Below are 22,574 nucleotides of genomic sequence, written 5' to 3' on the forward strand. Positions count from 1 at the left end.
CAATAAAACCGCTAAAAATAAGCTTCCCATTCATTTCTATGCATTTTGCACTTTTTGTGCATATTGATGCGTTTTTTACCGTGAAAAAATGCATCGCGGTAAAAACGCAGCATGCTCATTAATTTCGCAGATTTTTCCACGTTTCTGGCTATTTCTATGCGTTTTGAAAACGCGTGGAAAAAACGCATAAAAACCACGCGTTTTCTGCGCAGAAAAAAACGCGCAGTTTCTGGGAATGGAGTCAGTTTTTCCAGCAGAAATTTTCTGGTACGTGTGCACTTAGCTTTAAAGGGAACCTGTCAGCAGGATTGTGCTGAGTAACCTACAGGCAGCGTCAGGTTGGCGCAGTTATACTGATTTAAAATGATACCTGGGTGATGAAATCCGTCTTATGGTTGTTGTCTAACCCTTTTACCCCCCAAAGGTGGTTTGCACATTAATGACCAGGCCAATTTTGACAATTCTGTCCACCGTCACTTTATGTGGTTCTAACTCTAGTACGCTTCAACGGATCCCGGTGATTCTGATATTTTTTCTTGGCATATTGTACTTCATGATAGCGGTAAAATTTATTCAATATGACTTGCGTTTATTTGTGGAAAAAAAATGGAAATTTGGCAAAACTTTTGAAAATTTCGTGATTTTCCAACTTTGAATTTTCATGCCCCTAAATCACAGAGATTTGTCACACAAAATAGTTAATAAGTAACATTTCCCAGATGTCTACTTTACATCAGCACAATTTTGGAACAATTTTTTTTTTAGTAAGGAAGTTATAAGGGTTAAAAGTTGACCAGCGATTTCTCATTTTTACAACAAAATTTACAAAACCATTTTTTAGGGACAACATTTAAAGTCACCTTGAGGGGGTCTATATGATAGATAATACCTAAAAGTGACACCATTCTAAAAACTGCACCCCTCAAGGTGTGCAAAAACACATTCAAGAGTTTATTAACCCTTCAGGTGCTTCACAGGAATTTTTGGAATGTGAAAAAAAAAATGAACATTTAACTTTTTTTTCACAAAAAATTTACTTCAGATCCAAATTTTTTGAAAAAAAAAACAACAAAATTTGTTTAATTTCTCCTGAAAATGCCGATACACAATATGAGGGAGAAAACCACTGTTTGGGTGCACGGCAGAGCTCGGAAGAGAAGGAGCGCCATTTGACTTTTTGAATGTAAAATTTCCTGGAACAATTGGCGAACACCATATGTTTGGAGAGCCTCTCGTGTGCCTAAACCAGGGCTGTGGAGTCGGTAAGCCAAACCTGCGACTCCGACTCCTCAGTTTCCCTTACACCGACTCAGACTCCACGACTCTGACTCCGACTCCCACATATATTGCTTATATTCAAGTGAAAAATTTATTGTAGTACAATGTGAACATCAGACACTTAATCATTTTTATGATACAATAATCAAGATATTTAGATAGAACATAATATATATTTATTGGAATACAACTTTAGAACACAAAAAACTGTAATAAATTGTAAATATCTAATACACTAATATCGATTACATATATAACACTGTGTAATAAACTATGTAAGTGGCAAAAAACAGTTTTCAACAAAAACATACTAAATAACATTTGTGCAGTCTATGAATTTGTCCTAAGAAATAGAATTGCCTCCATCAGATCCTCCTTCATAGATGACCTCAAATCTGACCTAATAATTTTAAGGCCAGAGAACAACCTCTCTACACTAACTTGGGTTGGAGGCAAAGCCGTAACCACATGGGCAGCATCTCTAACAATTTCCGGGTATAAAGGAATTGCCTCATGCACAGTCAGTTTTGATGAACGATTGAATTTTTCTATTTCTTTGAGAGCAAGTGAAACATTTTGCTGAAATATGGTTAATCTGCTTGCTATAGGAGACAGAGTGAAGTCTTTTTCCTTGCGGCAACGCTTTGCCTGCTCCATGTCATCCAGATACTTGTCAAAGTCAAACTCCTCATCTGATGAGCATGAAGATATGGCAGCAGTAGCACTGTCAGGACCCATGTCCTCTTGCACCTGGCAGTCCTCCTGTAGGCCACTCATCCTAACTGCTACCTCAGTCAGAGCTTCTTTTCCTTTAGTAAGCTGTTGATCATCAAGCAGTATATGATGACTTGGGTCCACATAAACAGCTGCCAGAAAAATTTTATTTTCCAATATCTGTGTCTCTCTCCATTTCATTGAAGCAGAAATGCCATCTGCGGTTAAACCACCTCTTTGGGACAAGCAAAATAGCAAGTTCTTCCACTCCCTTATGAAAATGCCAGGAGTTAAATCCTCAGCTTGTAATTTTTTAGTCACGGTAAATGGGTGGTTAAGCAATTCCTTCAATTCAGCCACCTGTGTCCATTGACCTTCATTTAGGGTTACCTGAGGGTTCGCCATATCTGTAAGAAACGGTTTTAGTTCAAGCAATCGCTCAATCATTAAATAAGTGCTGCCCCACCAAGTGGCTTGATCAACAATTGCCCCTTTCCCAGCACGTCTCTTCAAGATGGAATCAATTTTAGGGGTTCTGGTGGCAATAGCCAATTTCCTCACTTTTCCAATCAGATTTCCAGCATGTCCCTCTTGCAGACTCTCTCTTATTGCCAGCTGCAGCGTGTACACAACGCATGTGATGAATAGGAAAGTGTTTTGAAGCAGCTTCAACAAGATCATCTATTTCTACAGTATAATTTTACTGTTCTTCTGTAGTAATATCTGTTTGTTCCTCAGTTACATGAACAGCATTGTGGCCTTCCATCTCAAACATACTGAATCCTAAATTTTCTTCTAGCTGTTGTACATTGCTCTCATCAGTTTAATTGTACTTATCATGTTTGAAGCATTGTCCGTTACAATAGCAAGAACCTGTTCTTTTCTGAGTTCGTAATCTTGCAGGACTTTTTCCACTAAGGCCTGGAGAAACTGGCTGCTGTGATGAGCTTTAGTATCTTTTACTGCTAATGTCTTGGTAACAATTTCTTTGTTGTCACAAACATATCGAACATTGATGGCAAAATAGTTCACTCTGTGACGTGTGCAGGCATCCATTTTAAGAAACATGAAGCGTCTTTTGAGAGTCTTTTTAAGATCTTCCTTTTGTTTAAGGGCTTTTTCAATCACTAATTTTCTAATACTTTCTCTTTCCAGAGAAACACCAAGTTTGCGGGCCATTTCTCCATTAAGAGCTGTAAAAGCTGGTCGTGCAAATAGTAATAATGGTACACAGTCCTTCGCAACAAGCTGTATGAGCTGTCTTTTAAACATATCTGCTGTCATTGTTACAGTAACTTTGTCCCTTGCAAAATATCTTGTTAATGATGTTTGAGATGCTCTTTCCTCATTTGCCTGGCAGGAAGTGATTGGCGCAGGTTTCTTGGTGCTGCTGTTATGTTTCTCAGTCACAGCTTTGAAAACTTCTGGGTGGAAGCGTTGTAAATGTCTTTTTAGATTGGAAGCTCTTGTAGGAGCATTTTTATCACTGCCTGAGTATGCGCTGATTTTGGCATCACAGCATTTGTTTTCCTCTGGGTCACTTGTCATACATTGACACACAAAATATTTTTCATCTTGAGTCACTGTGAAATGCTCACATACAGCTGACTTCATGGGGAGCTTCTTAGACATTTTGTAATCATATAAATTCACTCTCAAAATAATTTTGTCCTATAAAATAAAATAATGTATATTATAATTCCAGCAAGAACAGGGAACCATGTACAGTGGGGAAAATAAGAATTTGATACACTGACAATTTTGCATGTTTTCCCACTTACAGTTGTGGCAAAAAGTATTGACACCCCTGCAAATCTGTCAGATAATACTCAGTTTCTTCCTGAAAATGATTGCAAACACAAATTCTTTGGTATTATTATCTTCATTTAATTTGTCTTAAATGAAAAAACAAAAAAAGAATTGTCCTAAAGCCAAATTGGATATAATTCCACACCAAACATAAAAAAGAGGGTGGACAAAAGTATTGGCACTGTTCGAAAAATCATGTGATGCTTCTCTAGTTTGTGTAATTAACAGCACCTGTAACTTACCTGTGGCACCTAATAGGTGTTGGCAATAACTAAATCACACTTGCAGCCAGTTGACATGGATTAAAGTTGACTCAACCTCTGTCCTGGGTCCTTGTGTGTACCACATTGGGCATGGAGAAAAGAAAGAAGACCAAAGAACTGTCTGAAGACTTGAGAAACCAAATTGTGAGGAAGCATGAGCAATCTCAAGGCTACAAGTCCATCTCCAAAGACCTGAATGTTCCTGTGTCTACTGTGCGCAGTGTCATCAAGAAGTTTAAATCCAATGGCACTGTGGCTAACCTCCCTAGATGTGGACGGAAAAGAAAAATTGACAAGAGATTTCAACGCAAGATTGTGCGGATGTTGGATAAAGAACCTCGACTAACATCCAAACAAGTTCAAGCTGCCCTGCAGTCCGAGGGCACAACAGTGTCAACCCGTACTATTCGTCGGCGTCTGAATGAAAAGGGACTGTATGGTAGGAGACCCAGGAAGACCCCACTTCTTACCCCGAGACATAAAAAAGCCAGGCTGGAGTTTGCCAAAACTTACCTGAAAAAGCCTAAAACGTTTTGGAAGAATGTTCTCTGGTCAGATGAGACAAAAGTAGAGCTTTTTGGGCAAAGGCATCAACATAGAGTTTACAGGAGAAAAAAAGAGGCATTCAAAGAAAAGAACACGGTCCCTACAGTCAAGCATGGCAGAGGTTCCCTGATGTTTTGGGGTTGCTTTGCTGCCTCTGGCACTGGACTGCTTGACCGTGTGCATGGCATTATGAAGTCTGAAGACTACCAACAAATCTTGCAGCATAATGTAGGGCCCAGTGTGAGAAAGCTGGGTCTCCCTCAGAGGTCATGAGTCTTCCAGCAGGACAATGACCCAAAACACACTTCAAAAAGCACTAGAAAATGGTTTGAGAGAAAGCACTGGAGACTTCTAAGGTGGCCAGCAATGAGTCCAGACCTGAATCCCATAGAACACCTGTGGAGAGATAAAAAATGGCAGTTTGGAGAAGGCACCCTTCAAATATCAGGGACCTGGAGCAGTTTGCCAAAGAAGAATGGTCTAAAATTCCAGCAGAGCATTGTAAGAAACTCATTGATGGTTACTGGAAGCGGTTGGTCGCAGTTATTTTGGCTAAAGGTTGTGCAACCAAGTATTAGGCTGAGGGTGCCAATACTTGTGTTTAGCCCATTTTTGGAGTTTTGTGTGAAATGATCAATGTTTTGCTTCATTCTCTTTTGTGTTTTTTCATTTAAGACAAATTAAATAAGATAATAATACCGAAGAATTTGTGTTTGCAATCATTTTCAGGAAGAAACTGAGTATTATCTGACAGAATTGCAGGCGTGTCAATACTTTTGGCCATAACTGTACATCAGCTCCCTGAAGGTCTAGTTTCCAAAATGGTGTCACTTGTGGGGGATTTTCACTGTTTAGGCACATCAGAGGCTCTCCAAATGCAACATTATGTCCGCCAATTGTTCCAGTAAACTTTGCATTCAAAGAGTCAAACGGTGCTCTTTCCCTTGTGAGGTATGCCATGCGCCCAAACAGTGGTTTTCTCCCCCATATGAGGCATCGTCCTACCGATACCGTATCGGAGAAATTACACAACAAATTTTTGGATCCATTTTTTTCCTGTTACCCTTATCAAAATAAAAAAAATATGATCTGAAGAAATTTTTTTGTGAAAAAAAGTTAAATGTTCAATTTATTTTCCTCATTCCAAAAAAAATCCTGTGTAGCACCTGAAGGGTTAATAAACTTCTTGAATGCGGTTTTGAGCACCATGAGGGGTGCAGTTTTTAGAATGGTGTCACCTTTGGGTATCTGACAGAATTGCAGGGGTGTCAATACTTTTGGCCACAACTGTACAAAGAATGGAGAGGTCTACAATTGTACACTTCACCTGTGAGAGACAGACTAAAAAAATCCAGAAAATCACATGACTTAGGAAAGTCTGACTGACGGCTTCACTGTAATGACCCCTCCCAAAACCCACACTTACCCCTTCTTAACTTAAATAAGACACGACTGCGTGACATTGGATGTAAAAGGCCACAGCAGCCCCGTTTATTAACACCAAACAAGCAATAACATTTTATCCATAAACGTAGAAATATTCCATAAACATAACCACCAGCAAAAGGAGGGGGGGTAAATGAAGAGTCCATTGTACATGATTGCAACACCAGCTCCACCACGTGCCCTCAGCCGCACCACACCGGCTCGAGGACACCCAGCCGAGTGTTGCAAAACCCATTGTACATGATTGCAACACCAGCTCCACCACGTGCCCTCAGCCGCACCACACCGGCTCGAGGACACCCAGCCGAGTGTTGCCCAACCAATGTCCTGCTGGGACCCAGCCCAGCAGGGACCCACGTTAACATGCCCCGCTGTGACCGAGCACAGCAGGGTCCCACGTTAACATGTCCCGCTGTGACCCAGCACAGCTGGGACCCACCTTAACCAAGTATACCATTGCACCACCAGGGGTAACCCGCTCCTGCACTGGGTTCACCCTCCCGCTCTTTGTGCAATCCACCGACTTCAAATACCCCCCTCCTTTCCGCCGACTGCTGCGACAACGTCAAACCTCTTCTTCTCTTCACCATGTCGATCTCCAGAAGATCCTAAAATTAGGGCGGGAGGGCGGGACGATTCCGGACGTCTGCAAGGTAAGGAATGACCATCCCCCCACAGTTCTGCCCTATATATCCATCCCACTACTGACCACTCCCTGCCAACTCACATTGCACAATAAGCCCCATAGCTCCAACCCACACCTTCCCCCACAAGCACAAAGCACTACTGACCACTCCCTGCCAACTCACATTGCACCATAAGCCCCATAGCTCCAACCCACACCTTCCCCACAAACACAAAAGCACTACACCTTACCCATCACTAACCCTCAGGCCTAGCATCCCTCCTTAGTCATGTGCGCCCTCCCTGTAGCCCCTTTGGGGCAGGCGTCCGGGCTTGCCTTTGTATGATTTAAATAATATGCATTTTATTGAATGAAATACGTATTTAATACAATAGAAAAACAGAACTTGATATTTGGTACAGAAACCTTTGTTTGCAATTACAGAGGTCAGACATTTCCTGTAGATTCTGTTTCTCTCAGTTGAAGTGTACCGATGATTAAAAATTTCAGACCTCTCCATTCTTTGTAGGTGGGAATCGACAGTGTATCAAATACATACTTTCCCCACTGTATAATTTTAGATAGAAATGAAACAAACTTTGCATAAATCAATAGTACAGATGACAAATATAAAGTTTGTAAAATATGTTATTAGATAGCTTTACTTTGAATTTCCAAGGCTTTTCTTATTGGGGTACAGCTCACTAAATGCTTCACAGTCTATGAAGAGGGGAGGAGGGAGGGAGCAAGTTTGTTGTGTATCAGACTCCAGGAACAAAGAAACTGATAACACAGCTAATAACTTGATGTTTTGGCTTCTATACCTATACAAGTCCTCATATAGGTCCTCATCAATCCTGTTGCTGTATTTTCCCTGTATATTGTATGTATAGTGTATAAAAGCTAGCTTCCCAAAAGTATATGAGCTCAAAGAAAAAACAAACAAGCATACAGAGAGAACATACAGTATACTGGACTATTGATTTATGCACAGTTTATTGAAAGTTTAAATATGTTTTAAGAAGTAATTACCTTAATCTTGTTATCCTGTTCACTCTAGCAATTCTTCTGAGATAAGTGCCTTCCTTCTTTCTGAATATGTTTACTTGTCTGTTGTACCCTTTCCTGTAGAGGAGGAGCTTCACTGGTGCTGGAGTTCAGAGCACTGACACCTCAGCTGCTGCAGAACCTCATACTGCACACCCCTACACTTGAAAATAAAGCCTGCACCTTAAGAAGATGTGGTGAATGCAGTCTATTTATTCCAACTATCAATTGATGTTACTGAAGACGAGCAATGCCTGTCCTGGGCGTCTTTTTGGGCAGCTATGAGGTTACCTGACTGATGCTGCAAAAAAAAAAAAAAAAAAAGAGTGCTAGTCTCTGTGCTATCCGGCTTTCATTGTTTTTGGTACAGATAAGATGTGGACAGACAGATATGGATAAATGGATGGAGCAGATTTCTAATCTGCTTTTGCTATTGAAAACATTATGAGCTCAAAAACCTTTCAGGTGATACGGTTTTTTAAAAAGCTGATCTGCTTTTGCAGCTGAAAAACGTATCCTCAAAAAATGCAGCAAAAACGCTGTGTGTGAATGTAGCCTTAGATCAGGAATAGAACAGCCATTTATAGGACCTTTCATAACTTTCCCAAATTCCTATGAAAAAATATTCAGCACATTCTGCATTGAACTACTGTACCCAATTATATATTTTAGGATTCGGTCCATTTTATACCGACTCCACCGCCCTGGCCTAAACAGTAAAAAAAAAAACACAAATGATACCATTTTGGAAACTAGACCCCACAGGGAACTGATCTAGATGTGTGGTGAGCACATTGAACCCTCAGGTGCTTCACAGAAGTTTATAACGTTGAGCCGTGAAAATAATAAAATCACATTTTCCTTACAAAAATGTTATTTTAGCCGCAATTTTTCACAAGGGTAACAGGAGAAATTGCACCATACGAGTACTCCGATACCCCATATGTGGGGAAATACTACTTTTGAAGCACAATGCAAAGCTCAGAAGGGAAGCGGCGCCATAACGGAGTTCAGATTTTGCTGGAATAGTTTGAGGGTGCCATGCCACATTGGCAGAGCCCTTGAGGTGCCAGAACAACTGAAACCCTCTATATATGAACTCATATTCATCTAGGGGTGCAGTGATCATATTGACAGCACATGTGCCTCACAGAATTTTATACAACTTAGCAGTGAAGAAAGAATAAATTACATTTTTAACACTAAAATGTTTTAGCCCCAAGTTTTTATTTTTTCTAAGGGCTAATAGGATTTTTTTTTACAACAAACTGAGGTCCATTTTTTCCTGAGTGCGCCAATACTCTGCCTAAAAAATATTTCTCGATTACATGTAAAGTGCAAAGCTCAGAAGGCAAGGAGCACCAGATTCTACTGTTATGATTTGCAGGTGCCATGACCCATGTATTCATATTGACACTAAAGGTGTGTCACAGAATTTTATACCATTGGGCAATGAAGAAAAAATAAGTACAATTTTACCACAAAAATTTTGTTTTAGCCCCAGATTTTACATATTCACACAAGAAGTGGATAAAAATGGAACAAAAATTTGTCCCACAATTTCTACTGAATGTGGCAATACCCCATATGTGGCTGTACAGTACTACTTAGCCATACAGAGAGACTCGGGAGGAAGGGAGCACTATTTGCCTCCTGGAGCGCAGATTTTCATAGAACAGTTTGCAGGCTCCATATACAGAGACCCTAATTACTAGAAGAGCAGAATCCCCATCTCCCCTCAACCGATTCCATTTTGGAAACTATACCCCTTGGGGAATTTATCTACAGATGTAGTGACGATGTTGACTCCATGGGTATTTTCCAGAAACAAACAGCAATGAATGTTGCAGTGAAAATTGCAAACTGCCGTTGTAGTGACCAGTACGTTGCAGTCACCAGTATGTTTCAGTCACCAGTACATTATGCCCAGGGCGTGCTTCTGGAGACACGCACCTGTAAATTAGACGGGCTCTCATCGCTTCAGAAATGCCAAACGCGGATGCAATATGTGGTTTAGGTACACTGTGGGGCTCAGAAGGGAGGGGGCATTTGGATTTGGCAGCATAGAATTTGGTGAATTTAGGCTCCTTTCAGACTTGCGTTATGAGGCGCAGCACAGGGCCGCCGCTAAGCTCCACCCCCGGCCGCACCTCCTCCGGTCAGCTCCTATGGGCGTGTGATGTACCGTGTTGCATTTTTGTGCACTCGGCGCAGCGCAAAAAGGGTGCATGCGCCGGCAAAAACATACCAGCGCACGGCCAGCGTACCCAACGCTAAATATAGGGTACGCCGGTCGCATGCAGCGTCATGCGCCCATAGAAGGAGCTGACCAGAGGAGGAGCGGCCGGGGGCAGAGCTTAGTGGCGGCCCTGCGCTGCGCCTCATAACGCAAGTCTGAAAATAGCCTTATTTTGGCGGGTGAGGAGCCATTTCGCTTTTCTAGAGCATTTGTGCTACCAGTAACATGGAAGCCCCCTAAATGTCTGTTAACAGATGATGGACCCTAAGTGGGGACTTGCTTTTTTTTGTGGATTGAGTTAAAGCTTTTATTGGGAACATTTTACATAACGTTTGGGATCACGTTTATCCGGCGCTCTACGCTGAGCGTTTACTTTGGGGTTTTAATGCCGGGATCACACTACCGTGTGTGATGCGAGAAGTGCACGAAACTGTGGCAGATGGCACTTTTATTCAATCCTAAAAAGACAGACACCGCCGAATCACAGGTCACACGGCATCCACAGTGCCGCTATCTGCCTCATTATAGGGAATTTTCCGCCTGGGGTTCTGTCTGAATCACATATTTCAGAGATTTACGTGGAAACCCCAGGGTAAGCGCAGAGCACTGGTTAAAGGTGCGCAGAGCCTTACTGTGACCTTTGGGAGGCAGAATGAAAAAATCAACAGCAGGTGAAGAATTGGTTTCATCTATTGTTTACGCAGTTCCTCGTGCGGTATAAGTGACTAGGCGCCTTTATTCATCGGGTCAATGCGATTACAGCGATGCCAGAATTGTATCTGTTTTTTATGTTTGGCTGCTAAAGACACTTTTTATTGCAAAAAAATAGTTTTTGCAATCACCACATTTTGAGAGCTATAATTTTTCCATATTTTTGCCCACAGTCACGTGAGGGCTTGTTTTTTTGTGGGATGAGTTGACTTTTTATTGATACCATTTTCAGATACATGACATTTTTTGATCGCTTTCAATTCTGATTTTTTGGAGGCAGAATGATTATAAACCAGCAATTCAGGAATATTTTTTTTTTTTTTGGGGAGGGGGGGGATTTATGCCATTCCGTGTGTTTTACACAATAAAAACTTTTTTATAGAAAAAAATAATTATATTTGCATCGCTTTATTTTGAGAGTTATAACTTTTTATTTTTCTGCTGATGATGCTGTATGGTGGCTTGTTTTCTGCAGGACAAGATGATGTTTTCAGCAGTACCATGTTTATTTTCATCCGTCTTTTTGATCATGTTTTATTCCACTTTTTGTTCGGCAGTATGATGATAAAGCATTGATTTTCGCCTTGTTTTTTTATTTATTTTTATGGTGTTCACTAAAGGGGTTAACTAGCGGGGCAGTTTTATAGGTTGGGTCATTGAGGACTCGGCAATACCAAATATGTGTACTTTTATTGTTTATATTTTTTTCATACTAATATATATATATATATATATATATATATATATATATATATATATATATATATAGATACAATATCTTAAGTTTTTTAATTATTTTTATATATTTTTTAATACTTTTACAATTATTTAAAAAAAAAAATGTTTACACTGCACATTATTAGGCAACTTTCCTAGCTGACCCCAATGTCATCATGACGACATCAGGTCACAATGGCAGTGATCGGTACCCGCGTCACACTGCGGGGTCTCCAATCCAAAGGCAGAGGTGCTGCAATCGCTTTCAATCACAGCATTTGGGTAGTTAAAATGCTGGGAGTGGTGCATGAACGCACCTGAAACTTAGTGACGGGTGTCAGCTGTCAGAATGAGCTGACTTCCTGCAGCAATTGACCACGCACAGCCCATGTGCGAGGGTGATTGTTATGCAGTAATAATACGTCCCTGGTTATATAGGCACAGGGCACAGGAACGTATTATTGGAACAAATGTCAGAAAGGGTTTAATCTTAATTTGTAGTTTTCAGTTAGGCCAGAATCACAGATGCAAGAAACTCGGACGAGTCTCGCATCTTAATAGAAATACGTGCAGCCGCATGCTCAACTCCCGAGTGCTGGTGGCAGTGCCAGGGATTAAGATGCGAGACTCATCTGAGTTTCTCGCATCTGTGATCCCGGCCTTAATGAGATTCTCGTGATTCGAGGCGGCCTGTGGGCGGGGCTTTATGTGGTGCTCTGCATTCATCTGTATGGCTTATCACAGGTCACTGATCCCTCAGTGTACAAAAAACAAGGAACAAGGATGCACTCTATCGTGCTAAAGCATATCAATGTGAAATATATGAAATATGAATAGCAATACGGCTTTTGAATATTAGGAAAAAAAATGAGACGCTTAACATAAAATTTGGCCAAATTATATCTGCCCATCAACCATCGTCAAGGTGGTCTCAAAGACTGATCGATCTCTCAGTGACCTGCCCGTTGATTTACATACTGAATACAATGTTTTTTTGTTTTTTTTTAGATCAAATTCAGCAGACAGTCCGCGCTTGTGCTGCAGCATGATCGCATCTATAATGTGCATTAAATTGTTTTCAGTCATATACTTTTATTCTGAAAAAAAAAAAGCTTTCTCAAAATGGCACCGCCTGCACAGTAGCATCTATCGGCGATCTGATAGATGCTACTGCACAGGCGCCGCTGTTGCCATTTTGCAAGGGAACAAAAAATTGTCTCCACCAAGATGGTGCCTGCGCATTAGCATCTATCGGATCTCCGATAGATGCTATCGCGCAGGCTCTACTGCTGCCGTCTTGGTGGAGACAATTATTTTCCCTCTATCAAAATAGCAGTCGCATGTGCAGTAGCATCTATCGGATTGCCGATAGAAGCTACCACGCAGGTGCGGTCGGCGCCATTTTGAGAAAGGATTTTTTTTTTTTTTCAGAATAAGTGTATATGACTGACTTAAACAATTTAATGCACATTATAGATGCGATCATGCTGCAGCTCCGGCTCCATTTTGAGAAAGTTTTTTTTTTTCCCCAGAATAAATGTATACCACTAAATACAATAATTTAATGCATATTGTAAATGTGATCATGCTACAGCGGAGGCGCCTACCTGGTAAGTATGATTTTTTTTCAATTCATATTATATTCAGTACTAGCTGAAGAGGCCGGCGCTGCTCGGGCATAGTAACTAACTGTGGATAGTTATAACAAATTATAATTATCCTCCATCCCATAGTTCCGTGCCCATATACCCATCATACATATCAACTATCCCATAGGCCCGTGCCCATATACCCATCATACATATCCTCCATCCCATAGGCCCGTGCCCATATACCCATCATACATATCCTCCATCCCATAGTCGAGTGCCCATATTCCCATCACACATCCTCCATCCCATAGTCCCATGCCCATATACCCATCATACATATCCTCCATCCCATAGTCCCTTGCCCATATACCCGTCATACATATCCTCCATCCCATAGTCCCATGCCCATATACCCATCACACATCCTCCATCCCATAGTCCCGTGCCCATATACCCATCATACATATAGTCCAGTGCCCATATACCCATCACACATCCTCCATCTCATAGTCAACCATTATGACATCATAATGAGCGGCAGGGCTTGCAACCTATGATGACATCAGCGTCACCATGGCAACCATTGTGACATCATAATGAGGGGTGGGGCAAAATTGTTTGGTGAATTGGAACGCACGGGGTTAAAATTGCGTCTCACAACATAGATTAGGACGCTCTCGAGGTCCAGACGTGTGACTGTGCCAAATTTTGTGGCTGTAGCTGCGACGGTGCGGATGTCTAACCCGGACACACACACACACACACACACACATACACAGATACATACATACACACTTTGAGCTTTATATATTAGATGCAAAATCAGGGTCAGGTTACTGAGGGATCATTGACCTGTCAAAAACCGTCAGTATGAATAGCTATTAGAGCACCACATGCAGACCCCTCCACAGGCCGCCCCGGGCATATCATTAACTCAAAACTGAAAATAAAGATTAACCCTTTTCTGACATGAGACATACTATACCGTCCATGTGCCCTGAGCCCGAATGACCATGGACGGTATAGTACGTCTCCGCGATCAGCCGCACACATGGGTGGTGTTCGGCCGATCGCAGCCAGGTGTCAGCTGATTCTCACAGCTGACACCCGACACTAAGTGCCAGGAGTGGTCACAGACCGCCCCCGGCACTTTCATCCCTGGAATACTGCAATTGAACATGATCGCAGCATTCCTGGAGCAGGCAGAGGGCTGACAGCCCCACTGCCTTTGGATTGGAGACCCACGGCGTGATGCGGGGTCCCGATCGCTGCTATGGTAACCTGTTGTCGTCATGACGACATCCGAGTTACCAGAGCTGAGAAACTTCCTGTCATGTGCAGTGCATGTCAGGAAGTCTCTCAGGTCAGTGTGCAGAAAGCGCAGCACTAACTGCTTCTATAGCATGCACATGCTGCTTCATCTGCATGATATAGAAGTGATTAGCCTGCACAAAATAATTGTCCCATAGTGGGACTAAGTGTAAAAATTAGAATGAAGCAAAAAAAAAAAAAAAATTGTACATAATTGTAAAAATATTTTTTAAAGATAATAATAAAAAAAATCAATATTCTATCACTAAATAAATATTTGAGTAAAAAATAATCTAAACAATAAAAGGACACATATTTGGTATTGCCGTGTCCATAACGACCCGACCTACAAAATTGTCCCACTAGTTAACCCCTTTAGTGAAGACCATAAAAAACAAGGCAAAAACCAATGCTTTATCATCATACCGTCGAACAAAAAGAGGAATAACATGCAATCAAATAGATGGATATAAATAAACATGGTACTGCTGAAAATGTCATCTTGCTCCGCAAAAAATGAGCCACCATACAGTGTCATCAGCGAAAAACTAAAAAAGTTATAGCTGTCAGAATAAAGTGATGTAAAAACAATTATTTTTTCTATAAAATAGTTTTTATTATATAAAAGCGCCAAAACATAAATGAGTTATCGCTGTAATCGTACTGACCCGAAAAATAAAACTGCCTTATCAATTTTGCCACACGTGGAACGGTGTAACCCCCCCCCCCCAAAAAAAAAAACAATTAATGAATTGCTGGATTTTACTCATTTTGTCTCCCAAAAATCGGAATAGAAAGTGATCAAAAAAGTCATGTGCCCAAAAATGGTATCAATAAAAACGTCTACTCGTCCCGCAAAAAACAAGACCTCACATGATTCTGTGGGCCAAAATATGGAAAAATTATAGCTCTCAAAACGTGGTGATGCAAAAACTATTTTTTGCAATAAAAATTGTCTTTTAGCGTGTGACAGCAGGGAAGAAACGTTACAGTAAGCACTGTTCCCCAGCGCCAGGTGCTGAACATGGCTCTCATCATTCTCCCCTGCTCTGCTGGCGATCAGCGCAAGCAGGGGAGAATGATGAGAGTTACATTTAATTCCTTAACGACTGCTGATACGCCTTTTAACAGCGGCAGATGAGGGCACTTAAACCACAGCGCCGTTTTTTAACAGCGCTGAGGTTTAAGGTTAAAAACACATGTGACATGCACAAATGTGAACAAGTCGGTCGGACAGTGTTCACACCACCCGCTGACTGAAACACAAAAAGAAAGCACAGAATAACAAATGTGCAAAAATACCCTGCAGTAAAAAATATGACAATAATCAGCAAGTGCTGGTCAAAAGATGACATCAAATACAGGGTATTTAGTCGATACTTTTTTTGCAAAAAAGTGTATACCAAGCCACTCCACCTCATCAAGGTAACCCTTAATGGAGCAGTCCCTATCTAATGTATTTAAGGTTATAGCGCCTCCCAGCATTGGAATTTCTCCAGGGTAAAAACCAACCCAGAGAACATGATTCAGTCGGTTTTTACCGACCCAGGTGTTGCGATTGCCGTTATTAACAGTATAACGGCGACCGCAAAAAAAAAGTCAGATTTTCCATTTAATTTCTCTTTCCTCTGATGTGATCGCACATCAGAGGAGAGAGAAATAGGGTCCCTCAATCACACACCCCCCCGGTACCTCCATTGTCCCTGCAGGCCCCCCGGGCCATTGGCTGCTTCTTCCAGTAGAAAATGGCGGGCGCCGCCGATATCTGCCGGCCGGCACCTGGCAACAATAGAAGATTTTTTCCTTTTGGTTCATTTTCATCACTGTGATAGACCCTATCACAGTGATCAAAATAGAAAGAAAAATAGTAAATCAAACCCCCTTTATCACCCCCTTAGTTAGGGAAAAATAATAAAATAAAAAATGTATTTATTTCCATTTTCCCCATTAGGGTTAGAGTTGGACTAAAGTGAGATGGGCTAAAGTTTGGGTTAGGGTTAGGGCTAAAGTTAGGTATAGGGATGGGGCTAGAGTTAGGATTAGGTTTGGGGTGAAGTTAGAGTTAGAATTGGGGCTAAAATTAGGGTTGGGGGTTAGGGTTTGGATTACGGTTACGGTTGGGATTAAGGTTAGGGTTGGGATTAGAGTTAGTGGTGTGTAAGGGTTAGGTTTGTGGTTATGGTTGGGATTAGGGTTAGGGGTATGTTGAGGTTAGGGTTGGAGTTAGAATTGGGGGGATTCCACTGTTTAGTCACATCAGGGGTTCTCCAAACATGACATGGCGTCCGATCTCAATTCCAAACAATTTTGCATTGAAAAGTCAAACATCGCTCCTTCCCTTCCGAGCTCTGCCATGCACCCAAACAGTGGTTTTCCTGCACATGGGGTATCTGCATATTCAGGAAAAGTTGTACAACAACTTTTGGCGTCCAATTTCTCCTGTTACCCTTGGTGCAATAAAAAAAATTGGAACTGAAGTAAATTTTTCGTGAAAAAAAGTTAAATGTTCATTCCAAAAATTCCTGTGAAGCACCTGAAGAGTTAATAAACATCTTGAATGTGGTTTTGAGCACCTCGAGGGGGGCAGTTTTTAGAATGGTGTCACTTTTGGGTATTTTCTATCATATAGATCCCCTCAAAGTGACTTCAAATGTGATGTGGTCCCTGAAAAATAAATGGTGTTGTAAAAATGGGAAATTACTGTTTAACTTTTAACCCTTATAACTTCCTAACAAAAAAAATTTGGTTCCACAATTGTGCTGATGTAAAGCAGACATGTGGGAAATGTTACTTATTATGTATTTTTTGTGCAACATATCTCTGTGATTTAAGGGCATGAAAATTCAAAGTTGGAAAATTACGAAATTTTCACCAAATTTCCATTTTTTTCACAAATAAGCGCAAGTAATATCAAAGAAATTTTACCACTATCATGAAGTACAATATGTCACGAGAAAACAATGTCAGAATCACCGGGATCCATGGAAGCATTGCATAGTTATTACTTCATTACTTCATAAAGGGATAGTGGTCAAAATTGTAAAATTGGCCTGGTGTCAGACTTCAAGTCTGGGACCGGGTTCCTGCCCGACAGCTCAAGGGGCTAGCACAGGGTGGTGGACTGATACACAGCGTCTTACCTCGCAGAGGGAGGCAGGGGCACCACGTGGGTGCAGACAACCCGGGTCCAGGACCTGCGGGAAGGGCAGAGCGGTATGGAAGCGCTCAAAGCCCGCAGGACCTGCAGTCACGTGAGCGCGCGTCAGAGGGAGGGGGCAGAGCTATCGCTGCGCTCCCAAAGCGCTACTGTAACTAGCGACACGGGAGAATCACAGAGTGGTCAGACAAAGCCAAGGGTCATACACAACACGGGCAGGCGCGGTACTGGAGGGGTATTCAGAAGGGAGGTCAGATAAAGCCAAGGGTCATACACAACACGGGCAGACGCGGTACCGGAGGGGTATTCAGAAGGGAGGTCAGACAAAGCCAAAGATCATACACAGCACGGGCAAAGCAGGTACAAAGTCAGCAAACCAAAGACGTAAACCGTAACAGAGCAGGATCAAAATACCAGCCAGACAGACAATGATTGGCGTGAAGCATGGACAGAGCAGGGTCGGGCACACTCAGATAGGAGTATAAACGACAGGGGACGGCTCTCCCCTGATGCTATAAGATCCCTCCCCAGATCCACAGAGAGGCTCCCAACATTAACTCCTACACTACCTACCCAAGACTCGAAGCATACCATGACACCTGGTCATTAACATGCAAACCACCCTTGGAGGTAAAGGGGTTAAAGAACAACCATAAAACAGATTTCATCAACCAATACATCATTTTAATCAGTATAACGGCGCCGACCTGACAATGTCTGTAGGTTAACTGTGCACAATCCTGCTGACAGTTTCCCTTTAATGTCTCATAATCTGTTCAAATCCATTGAGGAACAAACTGACATTATTTTAAAGAGAGAAAAAAAAGCAAGAAAGCTACAATACTATGGTTGTATCAGTAGGAGTACCCTCTTAAAATTGGGATTATGGTTGTGCTCAGTATCAGCCGATCACATTTCCCCCTCATGCTACATAGTAGTCAGTACGCGGCTGCTGTTATTTACCTCAATTTTGATTAAAACCTCACAGAAAGTGTAACTGTTCTAGAAGGATTGTCCTGACATTTTCTAGTCCTTAAACAGCTGTCAACACAGCAAAGGATCTCATTGTGCAAAGTAGTGAGTTAGATGAATGTACAGAAACATTTGCCAGGCATTAGATCTATCTTAGACACTGTCAAGATGTCATTGAGAAATGGCTTAAATTTAGTACAAGAGTGATTTTACCAAGAACTGGATGCCCATCAAAAATTGATGAGAAGAGAATTTGGTCCTGGAGGCTGCCAATAGGTCAAAAGCAACGTTAAAGAAGCTGAGGAATTTCTGTCCTGGTTGTGCACTCAAAAAGAGAAAAAGAAGCCAGCTCACCTGAAGGCATGTGTAGTGGATAGCCCGGACCACGTGCAGTCTTCACGCAGTAACCAAGGAAAAAGAAAAAAGGTCCAGCTTTGCAAATTCAAGTCCAATTTATTGTTAAAAACAAGTCCAAAACAGAGCAAGAAATGGTGTGTTCACATGAGTAACAAGTAGTAGATTACGCGTTTCGAACAATAGCTTGTTCTTTCTCAAAACTGTTTTGAGAAAGAACAAGCTATTGTTCGAAACGCGTAATCTACTACTTGTTACTCATGTGAACACACCATTTTTTGCTCTGTTTTGGACTTGTTTTTAACAATAAATTGGACTTGAATTTGCAAAGCTGGACCTTTTTTCTTTTTCCCTGCTTGTGACAACAATTTCCTGTATTCTTCAGCCTGTGGGTTGGGGGAAGGAAACATCCAAGCCCGACTGTGTCTTACCACAACCTTCATTACATCTGCCAGAAGGTCGTGGGAAATGTGTTATGTCTGATGAGACCGAGGTGGAACTATTCAGCCATAAACCCAAATGGCTCTAAGCTTACACCATACATCACCAGAAGACCACCATCCCCAAAGTCAGGCATGGAGGAGGCAGCATTGTGTTTTGGGGCTGTTTTTCGGCAGCTGAAACTGGAGCTTTAGTCAAGGTGGAGGGAATTACGAACAGTCTGAATATCAGACAATTTTACATCAAACCCATCAGACCTCTGCCAAAAAGCTGTGGAGTAATTTCACCTTTCAACACGGCAAGGACTCTAAGCAACCTCAAATCACCAAAAGAACGACTTCAGCAGCTGAAGATGAAAGTACTGGAAAGGCCGAGCCCAGACCTGAACCGGGTGACAATCTGTGGGGACCTAAAGAGGCAATCTGAAAAATTGTGTAGCTACTGCAAGGAGGAGCAGGCAAAGATAATAAATTCTAGATGTGCTACTCTAACCCAAAGGCTGCAATCACACATGCGAGAAACATGGCCGAGTCTCGCATGTTAATACCCGGCACTGCCGCCGGCACTCAGATCGGAGTGTGCGGCCACATAGCAATACATGCAGCCGCACGCTACGCTCCCGAGTGTCGGCGGCAGTGCCGGGTATTAACATGCAAGACTCGGCAGTGTTTCTCGCATGTGTGATCCCGGCCAAAGAGACTGAATGCTGCCAGAATGTCACAGGGAACTGCAACAAATTATCAGTGTATGGGTGTGCAGATTTTACTTTTTTCCACCTGAAAAGATTTCAGTATTTTCTCAGTGAATTTGATCAGAATATGGGGGAGATTGTAAAAGTATTCTTATGCATGACATACATCTGGAATTTTAACAGAGACTTGTAGATTTTTTTATGCACTGTATTACTGCTGACAACCAACCTGTATATCATGCGTTAGAGGTTGTCAGCCCCACCCCTTACTCAGGAAGTTATGATTATCCTGGGGGATATATATTAGGAGCTCTCTCTCACAGAAGGGCTCAGGGTGAATAATTCATGGCTGTACTTACAGTGATGAGCTTTTTGGCATAATGTTCACACTAGCAGCCAACTTTTTCTCCAGTATGCCCCTAGGGAAACAGAAAAAAAACAGACATGAAGGAGTTAAAGCAAGAATCTGCACCACGCACCCTAGTAACTGTCCTGAACTGGAGGTCTCACTACATGTATAAATGACTAATGACAGAGACATTCTCAGTGATGACAACGCTGATCTCTACTGATGGATAGGTGGCTTTCTCAGTGATGTCACCAGTGATGTCTAGTGATGGATAGGTGGTATTCTCAGTGATGTCACTGCTGATCTCTAGTGATGTGATGTCACTGCTGATCTCTAGTGATGGATAGGTGGCATTCTCTGTGATGTCACCTCTGATCTCTAGTGATGGATAGGCGGCATTCTCAGTGATGTCACCGCTGATCTCTAGTGATGGATATGCGGCATTCTCAGTGATGTCACCGCTGATCTCTAGTGATGGATAGGGGGCATTCTCAGTGATGTCACTGCTGATCTCTAGTGATTGATATGCGGCATTCTCAGTGATGTCACCGCTGATCTCTAGTGATGGATAGGCGTCATTCTCAGAGATGTCACCGCTGATCTTCAGTGATAGGCAGCATTCTCAGTGATGTCACCAGTGATCTCTAGTGATGGATAGGTGGCATTCTCAGTGATGTCACCGCTGTTCTCTAATGATAGATAGGGGCATTCTCAGTGATGTCACCGCTGATCTCTAGTGATGGATAGGCAGCATTCTCAGTGATGTCACCAGTGATCTCTAGTGATGGATAGGTGGCATTCTCAGTGATGTCACTGCTGATCTCTAGTGATGGATATGTGGCATTCTCAGTGATGTCACTGCTGATCTCTAGTGATGGATAGGAGGCATTCTCAGTGATGGCACCTGTGATCTCTAGTGATGGATAGGCAGCATTCTCAGTGATGTCACTGCTGATCTGTAGTGATGGATAGGCGACATTCTCATTGATGTCACTGCTGATCTCTAGTGATGGATAGGGGGCATTCTCCGTGATGTCACTGCTGATCTCTAGTGATGGATATGTGGCATTCTCAGTGATGTCACCGCTGATCTCTAGTGATGGATAGGGGGCATTCTCAGTGATGTCACTGCTGATCTCTAGTGATTGATATGCGGCATTCTCAGTGATGTCACCGCTGATCTCTAGTGATGGATAGGCGTCATTCTCAGAGATGTCACCGCTGATCTTCAGTGATAGGCAGCATTCTCAGTGATGTCACCAGTGATCTCTAGTGATGGATAGGTGGCTTTCTCAGTGATGTCACCAGTGATGTCTAGTGATGGATAGGTGGTATTCTCAGTGATGTCACTGCTGATCTCTAGTGATGGATAGGTGGCATTCTCAGTGATGTCACTGCTGATCTCTAGTGATGGATAGGTGGCATTCTCTGTGATGTCACCTCTGATCTCTAGTGATGGATAGGCGGCATTCTCAGTGATGTCACCGCTGATCTCTAGTGATGGATAGGCGGCATTCTCAGTGATGTCACTGCTGATCTTTAGTGATGGATAGGTGGCATTCTCTGTGATGTCATCGCTGATCTCTAGTGATGGATAGGCGGTATTCTCAGTGATGTCACTGCTGATCTCTAGTGATGGATATGCAGCATTCTCAGTGATGTCACCACTGATCTCTAGTGATGGTTATGCGGCATTCTCAGTGATGTCACCACTGATCTCTAGTGATGGATAGGCGGCATTCTCAGTGATGTCACCGCTGATCTCTAGTGATGGATAGGCGGCATTCTCAGTGATGTCACCACTGATCTCTAGTGATGGATAGGCGGCATTCTCAGTGATGTCACCGCTGATCTCTAGTGATGGATAGGCGGCATTCTCAGTGATGTCACTGCTGATCTCTAGTGATGGATAGGCGGCATTCTCAGTGATGTCACCACTGATCTCTAGTGATGGATAGGCGGCATTCTCATTGATGTCACCGCTGATCTCTAGTGATGGATAGGCGTCATTCTCAGAGATGTCACCGCTGATCTTCAGTGATAGGCAGCATTCTCAGTGATGTCACCAGTGATCTCTAGTGATGGATAGGTGGCATTCTCAGTGATGTCACCGCTGTTCTCTAATGATAGATAGGGGCATTCTCAGTGATGTCACCGCTGATCTCTAGTGATGGATAGGCAGCATTCTCAGTGATGTCACCAGTGATCTCTAGTGATGGATAGGTGGCATTCTCAGTGATGTCACTGCTGATCTCTAGTGATGGATATGTGGCATTCTCAGTGATGTCACTGCTGATCTCTAGTGATGGATA

At 42.3% G+C, this 22,574-nt stretch overlaps 3 protein-coding genes across 5 annotated transcripts in view; 1 reads left to right on the forward strand and 2 right to left on the reverse strand.

Moving 5' to 3' along the window:
• PHF19 (PHD finger protein 19) overlaps positions 1-22,574 on the forward strand; it is a 135,052-nt gene that overhangs the window by 94,428 nt on the left and 18,050 nt on the right. The window lies entirely within an intron of this gene.
• LOC141069451 (protein CutA homolog) overlaps positions 1-22,574 on the reverse strand; it is a 77,990-nt gene that overhangs the window by 2,221 nt on the left and 53,195 nt on the right. For both annotated transcript variants that reach the window (XM_073559004.1, XM_073558998.1), the window contains exon 3: positions 20,273-20,332. In XM_073559004.1, coding sequence (XP_073415105.1) covers positions 20,273-20,332 — 60 coding nt within the window. The remainder of the gene's footprint in view (positions 1-20,272; positions 20,333-22,574) is intronic.
• On the reverse strand, positions 1,335-8,057 carry LOC141069446 (uncharacterized). Its single transcript, XM_073558985.1, has 2 exons — positions 7,714-8,057; positions 1,335-3,663 (listed from the first exon to the last, which is right to left on the reverse strand). Exon 2 carries the CDS (start codon positions 2,671-2,673, stop codon positions 1,609-1,611), a length of 1,065 nt encoding a protein of 354 aa, XP_073415086.1. The 5' UTR covers positions 2,674-3,663; positions 7,714-8,057; the 3' UTR covers positions 1,335-1,608.

This window comes from Dendrobates tinctorius, unplaced genomic scaffold (genome assembly GCF_039654945.1).
Source record: "Dendrobates tinctorius isolate UK_male_01 unplaced genomic scaffold, ASM3965494v1 ptg000013l, whole genome shotgun sequence".
Lineage (NCBI taxonomy): Eukaryota > Metazoa > Chordata > Amphibia > Anura > Dendrobatidae > Dendrobates > Dendrobates tinctorius.